The sequence below is a fragment of the Anas acuta genome, chromosome Z, assembly GCF_963932015.1.
Source record: "Anas acuta chromosome Z, bAnaAcu1.1, whole genome shotgun sequence".
Taxonomy (NCBI): domain Eukaryota; kingdom Metazoa; phylum Chordata; class Aves; order Anseriformes; family Anatidae; genus Anas; species Anas acuta.
The window spans coordinates 14,537,844-14,565,023 of NC_089017.1; the positions used below are offsets into that span (position 1 = coordinate 14,537,844).

Here is a 27,180-nt window from a genome sequence, read left to right on the forward strand (position 1 = left end):
GTGTTGGAGGTGTTGTGTAAGAGAGACTTTCTTGCCTGTTTCTTATCTTTTAATGCATTGCTTAAAAAAAATAAAATCCTTCTTTGGGGTAATGCTGATCTCAATATGGGTTCCATTTTTAAATCCTCACAGATTGTCAAAGGGTGGACAGCAAGCAATTTAGTGAGGTGTTTTACTTACGGCTATTCCTGAATAAAATATCTATGAAATTTTTGGAGGAAGGCTTATAAGACAGGTATGAAAACCTGATCTTTCCAAATAAGAGTGTGTCTTCTTGAAGATATAATCAGTTCTTCATTTTCATTTCACTAAAGTAAAACAACTATGGCTGTTTGCCACTGACTGTTAAAACTTAGTTGTTGACTTAAGGGGACAGTGAGTTAAATGTAGTGAAAATAATGTATGTAACAGTAAATTGTCACTTTAGTAATGGAGGAGGTGTATAGGGTTTTCTCCTTCACAGCAAGTAGCAACTGATGAAAATGTTTTGCTTTCATATTACACCTTAATAGATGGAACTGCTGTGAGTTCGTGCTCCTTGTTTAATTTTTCTCATATAGTTTGATTTTCATTCATTGTAGTCTCGTTTTCCCAGTAGCTAGGCTTTTTTCAAAGTAACTGTCATTTCCTTTTCATTTTTTTGTTGAAAAGTTGAAGTTGGAAGTGATTAATGATCTTCCAAGCATAATGCCAAAATTCTCCTCATCTCCGCATATATGACTTTTTTGAGATGCTTTTCATTAAACTCCTGTTTTTGAAGAGAAACTATGTGGCTTCATTCAGCAATTCAAAAACTGGTAAGGCTTTCTTGAATGCACGTTAATGTGCCAGAACTTGTTACTGCAGGAAGAAATGATAACGTGACTTCTAAAAGACATAAAAGATTCAGCTGTTATTAGTTTAATGTCCCTTAGACTGTTAAGTTAAAATTAACTAGGGAAGTTCTGGGAACCAGAGTAAGACACGCTTGGAAGCACAGGTGCACTTATTCTTTCTGGCTTTAGGACATCATGGTATTCAAAATTAGTAGAGAATTTTTCATGAGAAACTGTTAATAAAAGGAAATAAAAATCTGCTGCAGGAATGCATGTGTTAGTTTCAGAAATTCCTGCTAAAACCGTAGTACAAGAAGAGTATCTCACTTAGTAAATTTTATGTTTTGAAGTAGATGAGGAACTCTGTTTTAGCAACATCTAAAAGTGAAATGTCAAAATCTGCAAATTATCAGGCTTTTGGACTTTTTATAAGAGAACTCCCTGGAAAAACAGGGCTTCAGTCTCCTATCTCAACCTATTTTATTGCTTGTTACTGAACAAATTTACCAGCAAGCTTGGGTATGCATCCCTATGGAACAAGTGACAGTTATAAGGAACTTAAGAAATGTGAAGACAACTTGCTGTATTTTCTTTCCAGATTCAGTGTTATTTGTTTTCTCATTTAGATAGAATTGCTTAAGTGATTTCTGGGGCTACCATTAACACCAGCATAGCTCTAATGTCTTTTGGTCTGATTGCAAGTGGTCAGTATGTTTTATACTAGAAGCCTTGCTTAATGATAAAAATTTTTTGAATCAATGAAGGGATATACAGTGGAACATCATCTTCGCTTTTAATTATGTTAATTGCTGAATATACAAAGCTAGAAAAAGATGCAGACAAGACAGCTGCTCCCTACCACCCCAAACACTAGTGGCATTTGCGCATTGTGATGAATTAGATCTAGAAAATTTTAAAATTTTTGCTCTCATAGATTCGAATCCTACTGTCCTTCATAAGGAAGAAAAACTACAGACAGCTTAATTCAGTAAACTAAAAGAAAGCCTCCAGATAAATAACTAGCTTAACATACAATTGTCGTTTTTTGTTAGTGACTTTTTCACACATTGGCTAGCTTTTACATCGCAGAGAAAGTTGCTTTTAAGTTGATGTTGTTACATAGACGTGAATACCTTTTTTTTTTTTTTTTTTTTTTTGCTTATGGGTTCCTGGACAAGAAGAGAAAACAGTACGCTGCTCTGTGGATCACTGTAGGTAATTTGCTCCGTGTGCAGTGCCTTGTGTACCTGAAGGTGGTAGCTAGCAAGTGGAATAGTCTCCTGCCACTTGCTACTTAGTAACTCTCACTCCCAGATTAAGTAATATTTTCCTTTACCTCTTCAAACTAGATTCATTATATGCAAATGACACAATATATAATATTTGCATTTTGTGAACAGTAAAATAACTCCTTTCCCCCCTGACCAAATAGGTCTGAATTTCTTTCTCCTAGATGAGCTTTAAAAAAAAACTGCTGTAGAAGTCTCTTGAGACAAACTGTAGATAACACTTGCCTTGTTCTTTTAGCTTAGCTTGTGCATCTGTTTCTTTAGTTGATACTAAGATTGCCACAGATTTAATACAAGGGTACCAAAGGCTTGCTGCAAGAAAAATTCACCATGAACTGTGGTGCAAGAAAACAAAGTACTGATCTCCGAGTTAGTGTTTCCTGTTGTGTTCTTAATGTGTCTGTCATAGTAAGCTGTTTATTATTTAAGCAAATCTTCTAGTCAATACTACAGATCATATGGTATAGCAAAATTCATTTCTGTGCCGATCCTCTGTATTAACTTTACTATTATGTACTTCAAATTGAGCCAGCTGTATACCATGCTATTCATAACAGTTCAGTGTAAAAGTCACGTAACACTGTTTGTCACACACATTTCCCTTCTTATAATTGTTAAAACAAACAGCTGTATTTCTGCATTGTCCAAACCAACTGCTTTGTTTTGTTGTTGGTTTTTTTTGTTTGTTTGTTTTTAATCTAAGGATCCATAGAATAGGAACTGCTTCATAAAATGTGCTCAGTTATTAGGACAGCAGTTGAAAATAACCTCTGTTTCACAGATTTCTGCCTTCCATTAACTTAGTAACAAAGATTTGATGTGTTACACAGAAGGGAGAAGGGGCTTTTCTTAGTCAGGAGTAACTGAATACATGCAGCTAACTTCTGCAGAATGGTTTTTCATTTCCCACTTTTTGCAAGGGAAGGATTCCTTCTGAAGCCTTCTTTAGCTTCCCCTAATAGCTATTTTTGTCTTCGTACTATGTGTTGTCAGACACAACTTTCCCAAGTGTATTGAAACTTAAGTATTTGTTCTTTTTATTTGTTTCAGAGAGAATAAAATGCATCTTTCTAGATGAATGTCTAACTCTCCTCTGTTCAGACCTTGGGAAGGGATTGCCTTTTGTTATTAATGCCTTCAGGAGTTTGGGTTTATGTTTTTGTTTAATTCTGATGTAAGCTTTCCTTCATAGCTGAGGTACCATTTTCAGTGTGATAATGAAACAGTGTCAACATCCAGCTATGTTAATCTATTCCTGCCTGCCTATTAAATGTTAAGAAGGTGACTTAATAGTTTAGATAGTTTTGCAAAGCAGGAAATTACAGACTTCTTACACTTTGTCACTAACTTCAATGCCTAGAGCAGGAAGAGCTGCGAAGATCCCTAAGAATGTGTTCCAAGATGCAGACACATGGTGTTTCTGTTTTAGCTTCAACACTTATAAGGAAATTGGTTTAAGTGCCTTAAAAGTGCAGAAAAGTTAATTTTGATAGAAGATGATTAACAACTGTTAGTTAAGATATGACTCCCAATTGATTTTTTTCTTAGCCTGGGGATCAGTCAGACCTTATATCTAAGAATTTATTGCTATAGTGTAGTTACCATAGAAAAAAGCCTTAATGAAATAAAGCTTGTCTTGCTTCCTCTGCTGTTTTGGGCTGTATGCATGTGATACACTGACAGATCTGGTTTTGCTGTTGTTTGTTTTCTAAATGTCTTCTTGCATGCACTGCTTCTTTTGGAGTTTTAACATAAACCATAGTTGCATAGTGTCTCCTTTTCCCTCTCCAGAAGGTGAAGTAGGTCGTTCCAAATTCTCCATCTGCCAATTTGGTCTGTTGAATGAAGCATCCATCGAATTCTGAAAGTGTTTTATTATCAGATGTCCTAATCTCAAGCAGTATTTCTGTCTCCATCCTCCATCCACCTTTACCCGTAAAGGAGAAAAAGTTTTAGGGAAAGCTAAGGTGATAAATTAACATGTATTGCTAGGAAATACTGACTGTAAAACTGACGGTAATATACTGCTAATATGTAACTGTAGTTCTCCACATTGAGAGAACAGTGGTGTTCTGTTTTCTTTTCTTTTGTAGTTTAAATGCATTTGTATATAATGGCTTTTCTGGCATAAGTTTGTCTCAACAAACAGTGAAACAGTGGGATTTTTTATCAGTATTCTTGCGTGTTCGTGCTGATAGTGTCGTGTAATCAAGAACATGTAATCTCTTCTACCTAGGGCAGCTAACTACCTTCTTAAATTATTAATAGGAAAAATAAGGAACGCAAAGCCCATGCTCTTATGGACCAATTAGTCTTACTCAGTACTCAGGGGGAGCTCGAGGTGCTTGTGCCTTTACAGGAATTCTTCAAGTTACTGTATCCCCAAACTTTCCTTTTTCTATTTCTGTCTGTGGGGTTGTTCTCCAACCTTCATTTGTACACAAAATCGGTATATAAGCTGACTGGAATAGACAGTATGCATTTACTTCTGTGTTCCTAGCATGCCTTTTTGTAACTACAGTTAATCTTGGCTAACAGCAGCCTTTGCTCTTTTCTTGCATTGTGGTGTGGTAAGTAAACTTTTTTTCCCTGGAGGTTAGCTTAAATTTTTTTAAACACCTTGGGTCATGTCATGTGACATCCCTTGGTTTTCAGCATGCAGCCTACATGCAAAACAGAAGGTAAAAGTTTACAGCAGGTCAAAAACTGGTCAGGCAAACACATGCAGAGACATCCTTCTCCAATTCCACTCTGAGGCCACAAATTGTAGGTGATTGTGAGGAAGAATTTGAGTAGAGGAGTTGCTCCAAAGTTGTCGTTGTAGTTTTACCGTGCTATCCACAGATAGTTGCCATTTGATGTAGGATACTGGGCTAGATGTACTTTGGGTTTGATTTTATAAAAATGATCTTAATAAAGATGCTGTCATGGGAGGGCCTGTGGAGCTGTGCAGACTGCAGCTGGAAGCCTTATGAATGTGCAGTAGCTGTAGTTAGTTGCCTGTAAGCTGATTCCTATGTTTGTGTTCAAATAGTCCTATCACACTTCCTTTCTGTCCTGAAAATGTTTTTCTTCCTACTGTAACTAGTGAACAAAGGAAGTAGTTATTTTGGGGAGTAACCTCTTGAACAGAAAAATCAAAAAGTAGCATTAATCGCTTTCAGAGCATTAAGTCCTCCAATACAAATAACCTCGTGGCTGCAGGTCCTAGCCCTGATATCTTGCTGAACAAATTCAGGTTGAAAGAAAACAAACTTCAGATTTTTGTGGGGGCTGTAATTCCTACTTCTTCAGCTTCATTTTAGTAATAAAACTTTCTCCATCCTATGAATCAGTATTCATCAGTTTGATAAACTCCATTGCTGTGTTTGGGACATCTTCTCCACTGGAAAGTGTATCACAGTTTATATATACATGCCGTGTGCATATGGAAGACCTAAGTACTGTGTCTGCAGAGAATGACTGAAGCTTGTTGCTCAGAAATGCCATCCTGCCTGTTTTCCAGGGAAACTGTTGTGGGACCGTGCTAGGAATTGCATTGCAGAGCAAATTGAGCTTGATGCTTTTCCATTTTTCCTCTTTCCTCTCCATCTTCAAGTTTGAAAAATGGTTTTTAAAGCCAGATCCACAGCAGTGGGAAGGAATAGAAATGAATAACATAGGTGGGGAGGAGGAACTTCTTAAACTGACATTGCTGCTGAGAAGATGGAGTACGGAACTGTTTCAGCAAGTCACCTACCAAGATTGGGATAGCTTCTGACCCTTTCTTCCTCTCTATTGGTATATGTAGCTGTTTATTCAGGGCCTAGGTATTTAAATTACTTAATATGCTTCCGTGCTCGCTATCACTCCAGTTCTAATGTTAGTACTTGATCTAAGATTATTCTAGTGGCAAATCCAAGATCCTACTTGCATATAATCTTTTATGTACTTTTTGCTGTTTGACTTTAAAAAAAAAAAAAAATCAGTGTAGTTTTTCGTGTTTAAAAGCATCTTAAACACTTTAGAGTTTTGTAGATTATGGCTGGGACTTAGATTTGTAACCAAACTGAAAATCTTGGAGTAATCACAGCATGTGAAACTGAAAGTCAAAGCTGATACTTCACTGCATAAAAATAAAATCATGCAGGGATAATTTGAATAACATCTCTGTAAAGCAGAATCTAAGTTTCTCTTGAGCTATTCTAAATAAAATGCGAAAATCTGGTTAATTCCACTGCTTCGTGAATCACTCTCACTAATTCCTAGTAATGATTATTCTTTTAACCATGCACTAGTGGCATTGGCATCTAAGAAGCTGAGGAAAATAAACAACATATCTGTACTTCTACATCTGTTCAGGTGGCTTCAGGAGGATATCACTTGAGGATGTAGTCATTTTTAGAAATGTAGGAAAACATCAGTTAAGCCAAGAAAGTGTTTCCAGTTGAGTGTGTTTGTTGGTAGTGAACTTCTGTGCTAAAGGTTTCAAGGGTCGAATGCAAACGAATAAAATACAGCCACAGAAGCAAAAGTCATGCTGTTAGTCTCCAAATCTACTTATTGATGGAAGACAACTTTTTTCTTTTTTTTTTTAAAAAAAAAAAAAAAGGGGGGGGGAGGCAGGGGTGAGGTATATGGGAGAGCAATTTAAAAAGTCTGAAAGCATGCTTATGTATTCATGCTTTTTCTTTGAAGCTGTGGACTTCACTGAATGTTGCTATCTCAGCTGAAGCAACGTTTGAGGATACTGTGCAGATGGCTAATAAACATTTCCTATCTGTACCTTTCTGGGTCCTATAGCATGGGTTGACTGCGTGGCCATTCTTAAAACCATGCTTTCCCTTGTGATATCACTGGTCTTAAATGGTAATTAATGACTGATTGGCAACGTATAAGAAATTGGAACCTACTAGCTTGAATGCTGGCAGCCAACTTCTGACAACGTAAGTCTTAATAATTTTGAAATATATTCTTTCAACATGAACATTTTTCTCAATTAAATGTGAAGCCTGGAGAGTACATTTGCTCTTGGACTGTATGCATAAGGCCTGGGATGTAATAAATCCACTGGGTATCTCGATGTTTCAGAATGAGCAAATAAATTAGGTTCTGGAAATTGATGTGTACTGTAAAGATGCCAACAGTGTTTTGAGAAACTCTGAACAGGGAAGTTTGGTGGTGTTGCCATATCAGAGGTTTGGAGTTTGCTCGTTTCATGAGGGTTTGTGTTGTTTGACTGTGGGCTCTGGTAGACAAATTCTTGTAGAGTTTGACTGCAGCAGCTTAAAATGGCACCACTGTCCGCGTGCACAGCCATACAGTGTGGGTGGAAAGGGAAGCACATTTGTTTGGGTTGTCCCAGTTTACCCCAGTCTAAGTAATACCCCAGTGTAACCTATATCTGCCAAGTAAAATTGATTTGGTATTGTTATTTGTCCAAAACCCAAGTGGCTGTTCTTTTTGAAGTTATACGAATGCATCGTGTATATATATGTGATTTATTTATGGTATATCTCTATATATAAAAACAGCAAATGCTAAGAGGAGAGAAGGTAGATATAATAAGAAGCTGAAAGTTACAAGGAAAGTTTTGATGCGTTTCTAATGGAAACTAAATATAAGTACTAGGATAGTAGGAAAATGGAAAACAAGTAATGCTAGAGGTAGTATCTGCAGTCACCAATTGCCATGAGCACCTTTTCCAGCACTAATGAATGAGGATCTCCTGTTACTTAAAGCACGAGGTTTCATACTAAGGTGGAGCTCATTCTATCACTGTGCAAACCTTTTAAAATACGGCTTTTTTTTTTTTTTAGAATGTTCAAAAATAGTTTAATGCATTTTATATAAGAAACTTAGGGGCAGATAATTCATGAGAAGAATCTGAAGTCAAACACTCTCAAATATTTAATACTGACAAACATCCAAGATGGAATAAATACTGATATTAAGTATTATAAAACGAGCCCTGGAGAAACACAAACTTGAATTTTTAAGTGTATCAAAATATTTCTATATAAGTTAATTTTTTAAGAGAACATGATGATAGAGAGATAATTGCCATTGAAAATGTCTCCTCTGCCTGAAGTAAATAAATATATGCTAGTGCTTTAGATAATTCTTTTATGTTTGGCACGCATCTCACTGAAAACACCTTAGGAGCTTGTCCTATAACCAATGCTGTTTAATGCAGTTCCCTCAATAAGCAACTCAATGCTTTTTTTTTTTAATAGTGTAGTTTCAGCTGTGTGAGTCTACTTCCTTTTCCAAGACAGGTTGTTTCTTTTTGTGCTTGTAGGTTAGGATGAATTAAAAAGCTCTCTTATGAGTCACTGTATCCAAGTATCAAATTAAATATGAAATTAAAATTACTTAAGGGCTGCAGTTGAAGTAAGTGTTTTTGAGGTTCCCATAAAAATACTAGTGTCCACAGAACTTGTGTTTTTGATCTGTGCTTATTCCTGTTTACAGATTTCATGCTTTTCACAAGTTTATTTTTTTTCATTCCCAGATTCTTTTAGATCAATAAAAAGATAACATTGGTAAATTCAGCTGCTTTGATTCTGTTTAATGATATGTCTGAAAGCGTGAGTTACTGTTGTAACTTCATCCTGGTCAAAACCAATACTGTTACTTTGGGGAGGAGATTTCATAGAAAACTTTGAGGAATGCAGAAAAGAGATTTTTTGGGGTAGTTCGTAGTTCTGCCAAATATAGCTGCAGTTGGCATGATCGGAAGTGTATTACTTATATTAAAATAATATCAGTACTTATTTTCAATGTATTTTATGCCCTTAAAGTCCCAGATGGACCAAATCTGTCTCTAATTTCAACTACCATGTAGGTATATACACCAGAATATTTGGGTAATGTAATACTGGGAAGCAGCTGAAAATCAGGGCAGATTTTTTTGTTCCATGCTGTGGTTTGTTGTCATGTTGGTCATTTCTTTCTGTACTTCCTTAGATACGAGGTTGCTTTCAGCGTTCAAAATAGTATGATGGCTTAATCAGTAGAGTCATGATACTTTACTAAATCTTGCAAAATGATTGCTTTACACAGCCTTGATGGAAGGAAAAGATTTCTTGTAGCTGGGGAGCATGGCAGTCCTGTAAAGTGCTCTCCTTAAGTCAGAAGTTGCTGTTAATTTCAAAAAGAGATTCAAGAAGTGAGAAGCTGGTAGACTGCTGGAAGGCAGAAGTGAAATCACCACCCCCCAGACTCCGATTATTTCCTTGATTTGAATCCAAAACATTATCTGACTTTCTGTAATACATGCAGGTTTGCTTTATTATTATTTTTCCCCTGTGCAACTTTCCCTGCACTGGTTACTGAAGCTGTTGATCTAGAGAGTCCCATGTGTAGTCCAAGTGGGATCCAGCATGAAGAGCTGCACGTACTCAGTAGAGGGTTCAGGAAGCAAAGGGTTGACAGAGTTCTTGGTGGCCCACAAACCCTGATGGAGGCTGGCAGCTGTACATTGGAAGTCAGTCTTAACCCAAGTCTGAAGGTAACGGGGGCACCTCTATTTATACAAATCAGGCCAATGCCTTCTTCAAAGTAAGACATAGCACTTTTATATCAAGTAGTGATGCTTTGTTATGAATCTGGACTTAGGACCACATACGTTTTGCTAGATAAATTTTGCTTGATGTATGTATTAGCATTATTTCACAGGGAGGTAAAAGAATGATATCCAGCTGACTGAGTAGCTCTTACGTGTTGCATCTTCCCTCAAATATTGTATAAATGTTTAATACTATTTCTAGTTACTGATGCACAGTATTTCTTAAGAGAATTTGACTATTCTTCTATGAGTGTGTTTTTGTAAGTAATATGCCTGTGCTCATACATCTTTCTAGGTATACGTAATGCTATTTGTATCTTTTATGGCAGGGTGCCCATCGTTTTTTGAAACTTTTTTTTCCTAGGTGCTTGCTTGCAGGAGTAATATGTTGTCTGGCATCCTGGGAGAGGGTGGCTGTCCTGAAACCTGGATGTGAGGACTTTTTAATCAAATTCTGTTTTCCTCATGGACACATGAGGGAAACATTTCCCTATGCGTCCTTTCTCAAATCTCTGGTGACAAAATAGAGCTGTTGTAAAATGATGTTTCTTTACTGGTATGCATTCACACTACTTACTATATGAACGTGTTTGCAGTTTTTGTCATGTTTTAAACAAATGCTGAAGATATCCCTTTTTCTTGATCTAGACCCACAAGAAAAGGGTGTGAATTCACTGCATTTTTTTTTTTACTCTGACAATATGCAATTTAGTATCAATTATATTTCTAAAGAAGTGTGCATGCTATAAGTTAAAAACCTGAAAACATTGTTAAAAATTACATAGAAATGTAGCGAAGTTTTTCTCTCTCTCAGGAATAGACTGAGGATGATAACAAAAAAAGGTATTTTTTTTTAAGGAGCAGTCCATATACTTGCTGTCCCACAGTCAGCTTCCTTGCTTTATTGTCACAGGTGTATATGTTTATTACTCTTTTTTTTTGCAATTGCTTGAGTTACCTTACTAAATATTCTCTTCATCAGGTAAGATAAAATAAGTGACGAATCTTTATATTCTGTGGATTTTAAGGAAACTGGGATACGAGATGCTGAGACCATAACCATTTTTAGCCATATGCTTGCAGAAGTTTTGAATGCCTTTTCCTGCCATTTGTTTTGTCATGCTAGCTTGTTATTATCTTACAAAAATAAACATTTAATAGCAGCAGCCATTGTTAAGAGTGGGTGTAGTTATTGTGTGCTTGGCCTGCGTCTAGACTAGTTGATGGAGATCCCCAGGTAGTCACTCCCAGTTGCACAGAGAGGTAGTGCTCTCCCCATACAGCACGCAAAATTTTGGATAGCATGCAAGAGCACTATATGTGCCAGAGCTGAGGAACTAAAGATCCTCAGTCTGTCTGGAAGGCAAGAGCAGAGAGAACCTCTGACTTTCTGCTGATCAGAAATAACCCATCCATGATGGATCTGCCATGAGTGTGCAAAGGGGTTTAGTATGTCTGTATAGGCTGGTGTTTCTTCACCCAGCAGTTACTCAAAATAGATTGGCAAGGATTTTTTTACTTTATTTCTGCGCCCTAGGAAAGATTTTTATGCCGGAGTCAGAAATATATGCAGAGCTGTCTAGTCCTATTTGGCTATTGGAGCAAAGCTCAACGTGTGCATGAGTATTTGCAGGACAGGGACATTTGAATAGTGTCTGGTGACCAGTGTCAGTGAGACAGACCTCTCTTTAGCATGGCTTAGTGCTTCTTTAGTACACCTAATTGAATCTCTATCATAAAGAATCAATCAATGATATTAATTCCAGTGTAACTCAGTTTTTTTCTTCTCACTTTATATAGCTTGTACATACACTTAACAAATAAGAGCGTAAGATTCCAAAAGATGAATACCAAATAATAAAACCAGACACAGGCAAGATACATAAGTAAGAAAATAAATTAAGATGATTAGCATACTAGGGTCCTGCTTCAAGCATCCTAAATGCTGCTTTTGTCCAACTCGTAGATGACAATTTGTTACAATGCCATGAAACATAACCCTGGGGAGAAATCTGATTTTTACCCTGGATGCATAGCATTCAAATCATTCTTCAGAAGCAACCAGAGCAAACTTGTTAAAAGTCTTTCTGTGTCTCTGGTCTCCTTCTGTAAGGCTGTGGATTGGTGGGTTTTATAACTTTTTATGAACTTAGCTCTAGGTCACTTACAGATTTATTATTTGTTTCAAAAAGAATTAAGTTTGGTTCTCCATTTGCCTTGGATACCATTTGTAGTCTAACCAGTTATTTCGACTTAGAAAAGACTTAGAAAAAAAAAATTAGACTGTTATGTTGTTTGCTAGAAATAATGTTTATAACCTCATATTTTTTATTTGCTGTCTTATGTGGCTATTTTTATGATCTTTCGCTTTAAAATTCTCATTCTAGCAGCAACCTTGGACCAGCTAATATCTGCTGATAATTCTAGTTTTGAGCAATGCCAGAATGGTCCAAATTCCTTTTTTTTTTTTTTTTTAAGTCCTTCAGAAATGATTTAATAGGTTGTAGCTTCAGAAAATCTATGTAGCTAGTCCAGTCCAAGTTACTTCTTTGTATACTTTCTTATTTATCCCATCCATTTTGAGGTGGGGTTGTATTTTGCATGGTTCTATCTTCTCATCCCTGTCATCTTTAGCTGATTCAGAGTATAACTTTTATTTTAAATGTCTGATATTCTTATCTGTTGAGGCTAGGGGAGCCAAATTGTCTAAGAAAGTTTATCCCATGCATTATGGGTGGAGACAATCACTCAACATGCAGTAGGCAATTTGAAGCAGGACAGACATGAACTCAAAATGGTATGAATGTTCACATTTAATATATGAGTGTGCAATAAATCATCTGCATTGGGAACTTTATGACTTCTGTTTTGGGTTTTATCATACCTTTTTATCCCATTTTTCTGCTAATGATTTTAGACTTCTACATCAGCAAGGATCACATGTATTTTGACCTGACCTCTTCTGAATCTAGGCCAATTACTTTTCACCTAATACTCTTGTTTTGGGGTATGACAGACTTAAAGAAACTGAAGCCGAAGTTCAGTTTGGTGCTTAAGAGATTAAACTGTGTAACACCAGTGAAGAATTTGGTTATTAAAAGAGGAGTTGAGTTAGGTGATGCATGACCAAGCAAATACTTGGTCTTGTACTTCAGTGCGAGAGAACAGAGGGCTCAGATGGAGTAACCTATGGAAAAGTCCCTTTCTGATACTCTATGCATGCAATCCTGTGACTTTGTATAGATGAATTAATTGCATAGTTGTCTGTCAGTGAGCATTTGTATTGCAATCTTTGTTTTTAATGACATTACTGCCATTCTTGGAGTAGTGCCCGGTAGTGTGTCACACAGGGATGGGCGCAGGACACGCGCATTCTCTTCCGTTGCCCCAGTGTGAACTGGGCATGAACTGGATCCTTCTCTCTGGGTATCTGGAGTTTGTCATACAGTAATAAATTTATTGAATCTTTGTGTAAGCTCTGTTATCACACTTAGATATGTTCAAATACATAGCTTTGAGTAAAGAATTAAGCTGCACAATTGTTAGTACCCTTTGGTCTCCATCAATATAAACAATTGTGTATTTCCCATGAGACTGTGCATCCAGAAATTCTACTCAATAATGGAATAATCTTAGCTATATAGAGATGAAATACCACTTTCCCTCTGTAAACCTTCTGGTATGAAAGCATAGCGTTTGAGGGATCCTGTAAAAGAACTGCTGTTTTTACATCTTGAAAATAGCATAGCACATGGATACCTTAATGCATTTGAGTTAGTATTGAAAGATTAAGTAACAGCAGGAGGGATTAGAGAGACCTAGGAGCTGCTGTTGTATTTGCTTCAGATGTCTGACTGCTTTCCTAGGAAGCCAGGAGAACAGAAGTGCATGTCATTACTTCTCTGGTAAGCATCTGTTGCAGACAGAGGCCAGCATTTCTAGTCCTGCTTTGTAGGAGAGCTTATTTTCAGTGGTACTAAATAGCCCCTATGGCTAGGTGGCTTCAGAGCAAATAATCCAGCTAACTTCCTAGGAGTTAGAAAATGCAGGCAGATGGTGTATCTTCATAACTTTAGACATCTGTCTTCTGAAGGTCTGAGTCTTTGAGTGGTTCTTCACCAGGACATACGAGGTTCTGCTGGAGCTGGTGGCTCAGCTTGTATGTTTCTATTATGTCCTGTTATTAGTGAAATGTTTTCTTTGACAGATGTACCTTCTGACATGTCAGTCAGATATGCTTGGCTGTAGTGGCCTTTGAGGGCAAACGATGTTATAGGGAGAGAAGATGAGGGATTTAACCAAAATGAGTAAGTAATGAATATTACTAAACTAGCAGAGGATCAGTAGCTTTGGGTTTACAATCAAGTAACAAAATTCTTTTCTGCCATGTTTTCATATTCTGTAGATTTTTTTCCTTTTACAGAAAAATTGTGGAAGAAATAGCATAGGCTCTAGCTTCTAAAACTCATTTGCCACGAAAATGCACTGACTGTCACCTATAGTGGTGTTTTCCACAATGTTTCTCACACTGTTGTCTGGAATCCAGAGATCAGTGGAGGTTCCACAGAAGCCTTCCTGGTATTGAGTTTTGCCTGTTCCGTTACTTCACAGGCCCCATTTATTCTTTTTCTGTTTTGTTTATTTTTCTCCTAGCATGTAAATGTATATATAATTAGTAAGTACATGTATGTTTCAAAATGTCTGTAGAAGATGCATGTTACTGTGCTTGAGGTAAATAGAAAGGTGTTTGTAATACAAAACATTTTTCAATGATTCATCAAAGTGACATCTTGCTGATGTGAGGGAAAGGCAAACCATAAATGCAGAGCACCGCTCAGTGCATTCTCCTTGTGAGCTTCAGGGGACAGGGTGTTGGTCAAACATCACAGTCTGTGTTCTTCTCAAGGGAAGATGAAGAAGCCAAGGGAGTTAGGAAAAAGGGAATACTATTTATTGTTTCCCCTTTTGTATTTGTCAGCTACTCTAACAGAAGAATAGAACTTAATTTCACACTTACATAACTTTTGGCCGAAATCCCTGTAACTATTTTAGGAAGCCAGATTCATTAGTCTCTGTGAAGTAGTGTGTTTAGTGCTGTCTTTTTGTGGCAGTTGTTGCCATTTAGTGTTAGGTCGAGAGAGTTTCCTGTGAAGTTTTTCATTGTGAAGGAAGGTGTCATACTTCATCTTTTGCTTTGTTAGGATGGACGCAGGTGGTTAGGTGATGGATGCCTGCAGTAGTTGTTCAGGAGGAAAAGGAGCGGAAGACTGTCAGGAGGTCAGACTGTCTTGCCTGTCCATCTTGGTCTGGTTTTAATGATCTTGGTAACAGTACAAATATTTAATTGCAAAAGAAACTCTAAGGACTAATGCAAATGTTAGTGGCCAGAAGTTATCTAAAGCACTGGTAGCTGACCTTCTTAGTCGAGCGAATTTGCACTGAGAAGAATATAGGATTCCTCCCATACTCTTTGCTTCTCATTCACTGCTTTTCCTGTCTAACTCCAGGCTCTCCTCATCACAACCTGCTGTTAAATGCATCAGTTGTTCTCTGATAGAGCTCCTGTGTAACCACTACTTCTTCATCAATATTTTACCATAGCTATGATCATAGTTTGACTGCTGCTGGTATAAAAGTCACCCTTACTAACGTGTTTCAGGCAAATATTTAAAAAAAAAAAAAAATTACCCAGCAGTTAATTTTCCCCCCTACAATTGGGTGTTTGTGAATATGGTAGACAGAGCTTCCCTTTTACTGATGAATTGATTCTTTCCTATTTCAGAACTTTCAGACCTCTTTCCTGTTTTCCTACTGCTAATAAGAAAATCTGGTTCAATGTGGTTTTTGGATAAAGCTGTTCACCCAAATAAGATAGCAGAGAAGCCAAGAAATTTAACAGTTTCTAAGCATTGAGAAGCTCAGGCAAATGTATTGAAGCTACCATTCAGCTTTTTTTATACTGTTATATGACCTTTGTAAGAAAAATACTTGCAAAGAATTAGTATTGAATTCACTGAGACATTCAGAAGTAAAATTTGTTTGTATTTTTCACAATAGTTTGCTAATTAACATATTTATTGCATACCTGGTATTAAAATATTAAATCATTGATCCATAGAGATCCAGTTGTTACTAGCCTAACTGTTCAATTACTGTTTGCAAGTCTTCAAAATTCGGACAGAAGCAAAGGACGAGGTTTTGTCTTCTGCATTTCACAAGATTTCATTAGACTTGTATGTTCCCGTACAATGCATTAATCTTAGCATTGTAGTTCATGAAGCGTTATAGTTCATGGAGCATTCATTCACAGTGAAAAATGCAGTTATTGAGATGCATACCACTGAAATTCATTAAAAGCAGTATTTATCAGCTATGTAGTTGTAAAACTGCTACAAGAATTTAAAGGATGCTTAGTGCCATCTTCCTAGTTTGGCAGGGCAATGACTTCAAAAGTTGCTGTTTTCTTTTTCCTAGAAAAAGCCTTGTATTCTTTTTGGTTGTTTCATGAAAAGCTGAAACATTTAAGAGAAAAGTCCTTGATTCCTGATGAAGCAGGGGGTGGTATGTCAAGAAGTGTCAGGCTCCCTAGTCCAAGCTAGCACATTAACTGAGATTTGTGTTTTGACCTGCTCTTTAGCTTTGAATTACTGTTCAGATGAAGTACCACCAGACAGTCACATCATTACCTTGACTCAACGATGGTTTTTGCTGTATCGAGATCAGGATGCACGGTACCTTGCAGGGTCAAGTCCTCTGTGGTGTGCCCTGTGGGTTTTTTACTATTTTTATTTAGTACTAAGTTACAGCAGTACGGGGACTGACAGCCCAGTCACATGGGCAAACCTAAATTTGACTAGAACAATTTTGTTGTTGTTGTTTTGGATTTAAAAAAAATAAAATAAAATAAAGCCTCTGTAGGTTCGAGCCACAAAATGAGGGTATCTAGGAGTATACAGGAGACTTAATGGAAACAATATTTTTCTTCTCAATGCACAGACTCAACAGCACAAGAATACATAATAAATTATAATTTTATCCAAGTTTGAGTTAAAATCTGAAGATTTCTAAAACATATTGGAAACTGTTCTAGGAAAACTCACACATTACTTAAAATCTGGAGAGAAAAAAATGGTTTTGCTAAGCAGAAGCTTTCAGACTTGGTTTTTCCACCTGCGTGTAAGAAAAGCACAAGAGTTCTTTGTGCAGGCAAGAGCAGATTGGTTTAACTGTCACATGAGAGGAAGATAGTTGCTTCTACTTTTTAGAGAACAAGTACAAATTGTGAAGCCTTTCCTGTTGTATTACATTGTTCATGAATTTGAGTCCAAGGACCTCTAAAAGACTTTTTAGTATCTGTTGGGAACTCTAATCAGGGTTATATAAGAAATATTGTGTCATTCTTTCACTGCTAGGATAGTTTTCTCTCTTGTATACAAAACAACTGAGTATCTTGTATTCGTACCACTGAAATGGTTTGTGTCATGGAATAGCTAAAACAAAAAACAAACTAACCTATATTCTTAATTTGCACCTATATTTTTTTTGGAGCTCTGTTTTTCTTACGCAGATGAAGATTTTTGTCTTTGGACTTTACATTTTTCCCTAGACAAAAAAAAAAACAAAATCAACCCTGTGTAAGAATAGACAACGGGTCTGTCTCTCCCCCTTCTCCCCATTTTAAGCTTCTGGCATATTTGAACTCTTTCTGTTGCTGTCATGTCTTTCTGTGAATGAAGAATCGCTAGTTCTTATGTCTCTTTCTAGAAAATAACAGTATAATTTCAGTGCCAGAACAAAAATAATTTCTATGTCACTTGCTTTAAGTTAAGGCTTAACATCTGAAAAAAAAAAAAAAGAAAAAAAACAACAACAAACAAACAAAAACCTTTGGTGGATTGTTTTTCTATTTTTAAACTTTATTTTTTTCTGAGTCTTTAATCATTAAACATGGTTCCAAGTATCTAAAATTGGTTATTAATGGTAGGTTTAAATGTTGCTTGAAAGAAAATGCATTTTGTTTATAGTATCCATCTGCTTATTACATTTCAGCACTGAACAGGAAGAGTTATTTCCTGTCTCAGAATACTTTGTTTCCTTTGTCTCTACAGTAAGAGAAGAAAAAACAACATGCATTCTCTTTCTGATCAGTGAAATCTCATTATTCCAAGTCCAGATTTGTAATAAATGAACCTCAGTAATGTAGTGCTGGTGAAGATAGATGTTGTAATTCGAACGTCTTTTTATTCCAGGGAATATTGTAGGGAAAGTTGTAGGTCATGCTGTCATGCAGTCATACAGTACGCAAATGCAGTTGTAACTGCATAGCTAAACATTTTAGATGTTGAAGACTGCAGGCGTGAAAGCTGCAGCTCTAAATATGTAGTTACTTCTTGTTGAAACTAAGTTATTATCTAGTGGTTATCACCTTCCACTTAGAGTCGTGACTTTATTGTTTTGAAATCAAACTTCATCATGAGAGTTAGCTTAATTACGCTTGCTTATTTTTAAAGACAGCCAACATCAAGAAGGTGGGCGGGGATCATGTGCTGCTGCTTAAGAATGTGGTTTTCTTGGTGATTTAGCAGACAGCTCAACAGAATCAGGAAATCTTCCAGACTGCTCATATTTCTTTTTCAGTGTCTGAGAGGGATTTTTTCTTTCTTTCCTGTTGTTGCCAGCAATCACAGGCAGCTACATTGCTGTAGGTCAAAAAAGTACAAGCCAGATGGATTACACTTTCATTTTACAGATGTGAACTTGCTGTGAATTTTGCTATAATTGTAGCTGACTAGGAGTGCTTTTGAGTCATCAGTCACTCAAAGCAACTCCCAAGGACACTTGCATTACTTTCGTGACTTCTGTGCCTGGTTTAAACATACTCTGTGTATTAGTTTACAAGCCCTTTTTTTGAGGAGTTCACGTATGGGAAGAGGCACTACATAGTTGCATGCTTTTGTGTCCAATGAAGATGTGAGCTTTTCATTTATACTCATTTTGCAAATTGTTTTTGAAATAGAGATGGCAAGCTTTGAATTGCTGATGCATACATGAACAACACTTCTGAAACTTTTGGAGATTGACCTAACATGTAGGGATAATTTTTCTATTGGTTTAATATTTGCCAAGATTTCCATTTTTAGTGGGTGTTCAATACAAGCAATAAATACATCTTAAAGAAATACCCCTCAGAAAATGTATGCTGCAGATTGAAGAATAGCAAATTAGTTGCAGCAATTCTTAAGAGAGTTGCTGCAATCAGTTGGAATTAATGTTTTAGTAGCTTGATTGTAAGGAGAGGGAGAATAGGATGGTACAAAGATTAAGAATGCTGTAGTATTATACTTAACTAAAAATAGTTGTATGATTTTTTTTTCTTTGCTGTAGTCGTGACATGGAGAATAAAGAAACCTTGAGGGGGCTGCAAAAGATGGATGACCGCCCAGAAGAGCGCATGATCAGGGAGAAACTCAAGGCAACATGTATGCCAGCTTGGAAACATGAATGGCTGGAAAGAAGAAGCAGGAGAGGCCCTGTGGTAAGTAGCATTGAAGGGCATTATCTATAACAACTATTGCAAATAAAACTTCCTTAAGTTTTTTCTTTTAGAGACCTATTTATCTCAACAGTTTGCTGGCTTTTAATTGTGATCCTCTTGTTCATTTTTTTTAGTATGTTTAACAGGAAACTGTGGTTCACTTTCTTAAACGTACACATTTATTAAGCTTTTTGAAACAAACATATAGCTGCTCTGCTGGTTTTGTAGTATGGAGTACTGCTGTGGCAATACTGCCCTCTAATGTCAACAACAAAAATAGCTTTTTCATTAGGTAAAAAACTGAGTGCAAAACTGCAATCTAGTAGTATTCTGTACTTTGTTCTTAAAGGTTTTATGGCTTTCTTTCCATAATTTGAGAAAGTTAAATTGAGGTTTTCAGCATGTTATAATGTAAGTATATGGAATTTTTGTTAGATAGGAAAAATGAAACAGCAAACAAAACACTTGAAAGCATACTAGAAACAGAGAAAAGCAAATCTGAGTACCTTCTTCACATAAGTCTTAACTCTGATAAACTGTGGATGCCAGAGAACCTCATTAGTCTTTTTCAGTAATGCTTTTTGTATAAGTGGCTTAGAAATAATTTTAGAATCATAGAGTATTCTGAGCCAGAAGGCACCTACAAGGATCACTGTGTCCAACTCCTGGCTCCACACAGCACCACCCAAAAATAAAATCAGATGTCTGAGAACTGATGTCCTTGAACTCCATCAGGCTCAGTGACCATTGCCCTGGGGAGCCTGTCCCAGAGCCCAACCACCCTCCAGGTGAAGAACTTTTTTCTATCACCCAGCCTGAGCTTTCCTGTCACAGCCCCCATGCTCTTCCCTTGGGTTCTTTATTAAGTACTTTCATTTTTAAGAAATTGCAGACAGATCAAACCCCAAACTTATTAAACTATTTTTACACCAACATTAAGTATAATGCTAGTTAATCAATGGCAATTAGTTGCATCCAAGCGTGGTTGCACTCATCAATGTGACTCCCAGTGTCACTTGATGGGAGTGCTCATTTAAAGCTAAGGTCATCTGCTGTAGTACGCAAGTGTACTGAAATAAAAGAAATAAATGGTCTATTGGTAAGCTTCTGTAATAAGAAAGAATGCTGAAAATACATAACAGCACAAAAAAAGCAACAAAAACCTCTAATACAAAACAGTTCTTGATTTTTTAAACATCTTGGATACTGCATAGCTTGAAATTATGTTTCTCTGTTTAGCTGACTTTCTTTGAGATGTCTGGGTTTTTACTGTAGCTTTCTATGCTCCAGGTTCTCATTTACTAATATTTTAATATTCAGCTTCTGTCGAGCAATAGCAGCTGCTAACTGTGACTTGTCCATTTGTCCAAACTCCTCATTGTCATATTTTCCCGCTAGCTTGCTGAAACTCATTGCTTTTCTGGACAGCAGCATGGCTACGGTTAGATTAGTTAAATCCTATTTAAAAAATAGCATCGCTACCTTGTGGTTGCAGTCCAATACAGGAAGAAAGGAAATGGGTCTAGATGTTTTGTTGTACATGCCCTAAGCAGGGAGAACTCCTTCCCCCTGACCTTTTTGGTTTTGACAAAAAAAAAAAAAAGAGAGAAAAAGAAAAGGAGACCTCTGCAACTGCACGAGAGAGGTCTGCTCTTCTAATCTCAAACATTGTCTGGACTTCCCTTCAGCTTTGAGTCAAGCCTCTGAGTCAGAGAAACATAGAATTAAAACCGACTCTTACTTGGTGGGATTGCTTTCAATTATGCTCTGCTTTTAAGTATATAATTAAAATTAAAATGTTAATGTATTAATTAAATTTCTTACTATTTAATTATATTTTCTCATAGTTTATATCACTCTTTGGTCCAGACATCTGAAAGTTATGTTGAAATATTCCATATCTCAGTGCCGAAATTTGGTGTCAACTCAACCTGTATCAGGAGTGTAAATGCTCACTCTGGTTGAGCACATACCTGTGCAGGCAGTGTGGCACTGAGCATGATGATTAGCTCGCTTATTAGAAGTGATGTAGCTGTTCCAGCTGTATTGCAGGGTTCTCAAGGGGCACAGCACACCTTAATTTTGGTGTATTTGGTTCCAGGTTTAAAGTAATCTTATTTTACAACGAGTGGTCATATTGTTCTGTAGAAATAGTAATCCTAATATTTCTCAACTGATACTTAAAGTAGTTGGTAGATAACTAATATAGGTGGTCAGTGTCTGGAGGAAAATATTCCTTCCGATCTTACTGTCCCAATGGGGAAACTGTTGTCCTTTGATATACCATGAATGACTGAGAAGCACTTCAAGAATAAATCTGTTGCTGCAACAATTAACATAAGTGGAACAAAAGGACAGTAAAAATATCCTTTATTTTCTGTTTTGTATATAGTCTAACAAGATATAATGCCTATGAGATGTTAATAATGAAGCTTAGGAAATGTGCAAAATCTGTGTGTCTGAATAATGGCTTAGTTATATAATGCTTGCAAAGCAAGTTTTGATGGATTTGTATTGCTTTAATATAAAATGATTAATTTGTAATTCTAACGTTCATGGTTTAATTCCTGCAAGGTGGTGAAACCTATCCCTGTGAAGGGAGATGGATCTGAAATGAACAAGCTATCTCTAGAACCTCAAGCCGAAGGACAAAGCACTGCTTCTTCACCTACGCAGAAAGGAAGGCGTAGTCCTTCTCCTAGTAGCTCTTCTTCATCATCCTCTAGGACTGTTAAATCTGAGTCACCGGGTGTTAGAAGAAAAAGGGTGTCTCCAGTACCTGTAAGTTGCAAGCTGTGATGTAATTATTGATTTGGATATATTCTACTCTCTTCTGCTTAAATAGAGAGGCAATAAATGCGTAATTCTCATTAGGTAGGGCAAGGCAAGATGCAGAGGTGTTATGACACAGTATCACTTAAGAGTGAGATATGCAGATAATATCTCATGTTACGTTTTTCTCATGTAGAATTTTATTCTATGCTCTTAGGGGTTTCTTCCTTTTAATTCAGTCACGGTATCGATTTTTATATTATTTTTTTTAGAAAATAAATGAAGAAGTACAGATCTGAATGTTCTCTTAGCTTGATATGCACAAGGAGATGCCAGGAGTTTGGTTTTACTGTAGTTTTGTATGTTAGCTCTCTAAGCCAGTATAGTCCCTTGAGGACAGGATTGATTATTAGAGCAACATTAGGGAATTGCATACCTGGTTCTTGTTACATTACCAGTAACCAGAACAGTTATTGGTAGGCTATTTGTGATCCTTCGTTTCAGGACTAATATTTATCTACAGATTCAGAAAGTTTAGTACGTGCATTCTTAGAAGGTCAGATCTATACCATTACTTTTGAGATCAGGAATGGAATGGAACATGTTGAGCATTAAGAATTAGGTTCATCAGACAAGTTTGGGAATGTAATATTTTGAGCAGTAGTGTCTAACAGATTTGTTATTGCAAACATACTCATCCTCATTTAACTCATCTACAGTTTCACAGTGCAATTACAGTAAGAATAAAATCTAATAGCCATCACTGTCCCATTGTTCTAAACAAGGTTTCCAGAATCACTAAAATACATACTGCCATTCCACTGAACTAGGGATGAATACCACACAGCACAGCATTGTAGAACTCCTTTCCTCCTGATGAGAGAAATTAAAATGTTAAAATATATAAATAAAATAAATAATAGTAATTATAAAATTGTTCAGCTTTTTAAAAATTGTTTGTAATTGTTCTTTTTTTTTCTTTTGTATAAACCTTTCACATGAGAAACCTTGAAGTTCAGAATATCCTTTACTTAACTAATGGGCAGTAAGTCAATTACAGCCTTCTGCATCATAACTTAAAATTCCAAGTAGATGCAAATCAAAGCAGAAGATTTGAAATTGGATAGTCATTAAAGTATTTCATAACATTAGAAATGTGAAATGAAATGTTAAATGTTAATGTTAAATGAAAACAATTCTTATAAAAAAGGCCATTTTCTTGTTTCTCATCATCAAAAATAAATCAAAAGTAAATTCTTATTTCCTTTTGTAAACTCTAGGCATAGAATTTCTTCACTTGTATTAACGTTATAAATTTAATTTAATATTGATCTATTGAGCCATAAGCCAGTGATGATCTGGTTGAATTACACATTCTAATTCAGTAGTAATATAGAAAGTTTATTGATGAAGATTTGAAAATTTAAGCAACTTGAAAGACTTTCCTTTGTAATGTCAGACAAAATTTCAGTTACAAAGTTGCAGTTTTTCTTCTGTCCTCTTGTTCTGATCATAGAAGAGAAAATGAATCCTTTTAAATTCATGAAGTCTAAGCAGGTTGTAGTTTCAGGTCTGTACACCTACTGTATGTCATTCTAAACAAAATACATAGCTGAACTGATGGAACTGGAAACGATGGAACCAATTCTGTAGTTTCAGAGTGGACGTATAACACCACCTCGAAGAGCCCCATCTCCAGATGGCTTCTCTCCATACAGCCCTGAGGAAACAAATCGTCGTGTCAACAAAGTTATGCGAGCCAGGCTATACCTGCTGCAGCAGATAGGACCCAACTCTTTCTTAATCGGAGGAGACAGCCCTGATAATAAATACAGAGTCTTTATTGGGCCTCAGGTAATGAACATGTTTGTGTTGTCTATAGCTTTTATTAACTCATATTTAATCTTGGAAAATTGTGTACAAAACCAAAACAGATTCAGTCACCAACTTATGTTAATGTATCTGCAAAGATACCTAATTGCTTAAAAGGTGCAGTCTGTGCTTAGCTTGTATTTTTGTCAGATATGTCAGATATTTATAGCAAGTACTATTTTTGTCCAGAGCTTCTCTTATGCCTTCTTTAACTAGAGTCTTTTTCTTTGTAAATTTATTATTCCTACAAGTGGCTCCCAAGCATGTCTTATTAAGCATTTTTGTCCAAAATTTGGCAGCTTTCCTAGTTTCTCACCGTGAAATATTTCCTTTCATTTTTTTTAATGGAGTATATATAAATGACAAGCAATGTCACAATAATTCTAATGGAGTGATATTATCATTGATACCCGTAATTATATCATTTTCAGAGACTTCACTAGTACCTTGATTCTGTATTGGAGAACATTGGGTTTTGTGTAAACAGAAGTATCTCATTTAAGTTTGCTGTTATGATAGAGATATTTTTTAAGTTTAAATGAATAAATTTCTTTTAGTATGGAGAATAGCTTTCAGTTGACTTTTTAGAAATGAAAGGAGAAAACTGATATTATAATTGTCTGATTTTTTTTATGGGTATTCCTGAACAATGTTTCGGGAATTCACTTTATGAATGTAAGAAGATACTGATACACGCATATAAGATGCTATTTTGCCTTTTTTTTTTTTTTTTTTTTTAAATAGGAGGGCCTAGTATATACCCTCAGCATGGAAAACCGATGCATGTAATTATCTAGTCAGTAGAGCCCTAGCATATATTTTTCTTTGCAGACTTGTAGCTGTGGTCGTGGAACATTTTGTATTCATCTGTTGTTTGTTATGCTGCGAGTGTTCCAGCTTGAACCCTCAGACCCAATGCTATGGAGAAAGACACTGAAGAACTTTGAGGTAATCAATCTCATAAAGATCTAATGGCAATCTAAAATCTGCCAGGTGAAAGTCTACAGCGCACTATTTTAAAAATGCTGAAAACTGCTGTATTTCAAAGCCACGAGAATTAGTCTTTAATTGTTTTTCATTTAATCTTAAGAGATATGTAGGTAGAAAAAAAATCTGCAAATAAAAGGTGTAACTAAAAGAATTACTGGAGAGTTGCAGTGTAGTGAATGATTCAGATCTTGGATTTTCTAGTCAAACCTATTTATTTGCATCTCTGATTAGTTGAAAGTTAAATAAAACATGGGTCTGCAGAAGGATGTGTGTATACTTAAAGCTATTAGTTATTCTTAATAAATAGGGTTTTGATGTAAACAGTGTTTTCTTGTGATCTGTTTATTAGTAAAACTTCTGAAATTCCTGGTACTTCTGTTGCTAATATATTATTAAGGTCAATACATCTCTTCTAGTAATAGTTAAGCTCCAGTAATGTTGTCTTTAAATACAAGCTATTCATAGCATAAATGCTACTGTTGCTATCTTTTTCTGATGTTAGGTTGAGAGTTTGTTCCAGAAATATCACAGTAGGCGTAGCTCGAGGATCAAAGCTCCATCTCGTAACACCATCCAGAAGTTTGTCTCACGCATGTCAAATTCTCATACATTGTCATCATCTAGTACTTCTACATCTAGTTCAGAACACAGGTTAGTATTTTTCTAAAGGAATTAAAAGCTTCGTTATGTAGTTGTATATAATTTTGGAGAATTAGAATCACCTACATTCTTTTTGCTTAAAGCTGCTTTCATTTCAAACCATGTTAAATCTCTATATTTGCAAACAATCAAGACTCAAATGTGTGTTAGTCATTGTGGTAAGAAGTGGACATACTTGCTTTATATCTTCCATTTGAGAAATGTTAACTAGACTTGGGAAAAGAATTTATAGTATTAATTAATTTGGGAAACAAATTTTAGAAATGTGATTAAATGCAAGACTGAAGCATATATTAACTTTAGAAACAATTATTTGTGTGCATTTGTTCAAATACAGCAGTTGTGTAAATGTTGACAAATGAAGAAACAGGATTTCATGTTTTCTCTTGTCCTAGTAAATTTGTACTACTTTGGAGATATGTTTGTACATAAGAGAGTACACTGAAAATTTTCTGGGTAAACACACTGCTTGTAAACAATACTAAAATATGTGAGCATATGTTTAGATAAATTTTTTAATAACCTTTTTCATGTAAAATGAATGATTAAAATATTTTGAAGGGAGTTACTAAATTAATGTGCTTTTTCTAGTTTATACCATACTAAAATATGTCTTCTGTTTTAAGTGATATTTGATTCTTTGATCTCCTTTCTTTTTTTTTTTTCTACTAACCTCTACTACTCGAGTGCTCTTACATGTTCTTTTCCTGATATTACAAAGATCTTGTTTCTTAAACAAATGAATTGTTCATGAATTAGTGGGCTGAATGAACTGGGCATCCTCTAGAGAACCAAACTGCAATCAGAACTGAGACTTTTCCTGTAAAGTGAAACTCTAATATAAGGTCTACCTTGGTATATTATTTTTTGATTATAATCATATGGCTGGATGACTATATTCAGACATTTATAATTCTGATGTACAGACTGTGACCTTGATTTACCATTGTCTTTCCATTGTCTGTTTTTTCCAAATTGTTACTACATAGTAAACTACGCTTAAAAAAAAAAAAAAAAAAAAAAGAAAAAAAAAAGAAATACATAATCTACCCTGAAACCACTTAGGTGGCCAGTTCTTTTAATTAGATATCTTGTCTAGAATAATTTTTTTCATCAGGATGGCTTCACTGGATTGTGAACTTCATTGTAGTGCTTATCATTTTTGGCAGGATAAAAGATGTTTCCATTGTTTGCCAGTACACCTCATGGCTAGTTTCAAGCATTACTGGTTCAATGGGAGAAGTTAACATTTTGTGCAAGTCTATATTTGTCTTATATGAGTATTGGAGAACACTGAGCATCATATTCATTTGAGATAAAAGTTTAGTCAGTTCTGATACTGTGATTTGCAGTTATTTTTTGGTTTATTACTAATTCTTCAAAAATAATTTTTAAATTAATATTTGCGTATTTATATATACTGTAGAGTTGTTTTTTTTTTCCTTAAAAAATCCACAAAAACTTAGTGGAAAAAAAATTACAGTAGAAAAATCACATCAACAGTTTGCAAGGAAGTGGTAATGAATATATATATATATATGTAGAGAAACAAATGTATGTACAAAATAGTTTTATTTTAAAAACTACTGTTGCTGAACAAATACAAGATTCCTTAAAACTTCTAGACATACGCCAACTATAAATTAAGATTTGAATATGAATAATGAATTTTGCATATTTAAGGAATAGTACAGAAGA

General features: G+C 35.7%; 1 protein-coding gene across 8 annotated transcripts in view; it reads left to right on the forward strand.

Annotated features, from left to right (window-relative positions):
• Nucleotides 1-27,180, forward strand: part of MAP3K1 (mitogen-activated protein kinase kinase kinase 1) — a 59,835-nt gene that overhangs the window by 15,486 nt on the left and 17,169 nt on the right. For all 8 annotated transcript variants that reach the window (XM_068666237.1, XM_068666239.1, XM_068666243.1 and 5 more), the window contains exons 2-6: nt 19,038-19,188; nt 21,763-21,969; nt 23,614-23,814; nt 24,664-24,780; nt 25,325-25,473. In XM_068666237.1, coding sequence (XP_068522338.1) covers nt 19,038-19,188; nt 21,763-21,969; nt 23,614-23,814; nt 24,664-24,780; nt 25,325-25,473 — 825 coding nt within the window. The remainder of the gene's footprint in view (nt 1-19,037; nt 19,189-21,762; nt 21,970-23,613; nt 23,815-24,663; nt 24,781-25,324; nt 25,474-27,180) is intronic.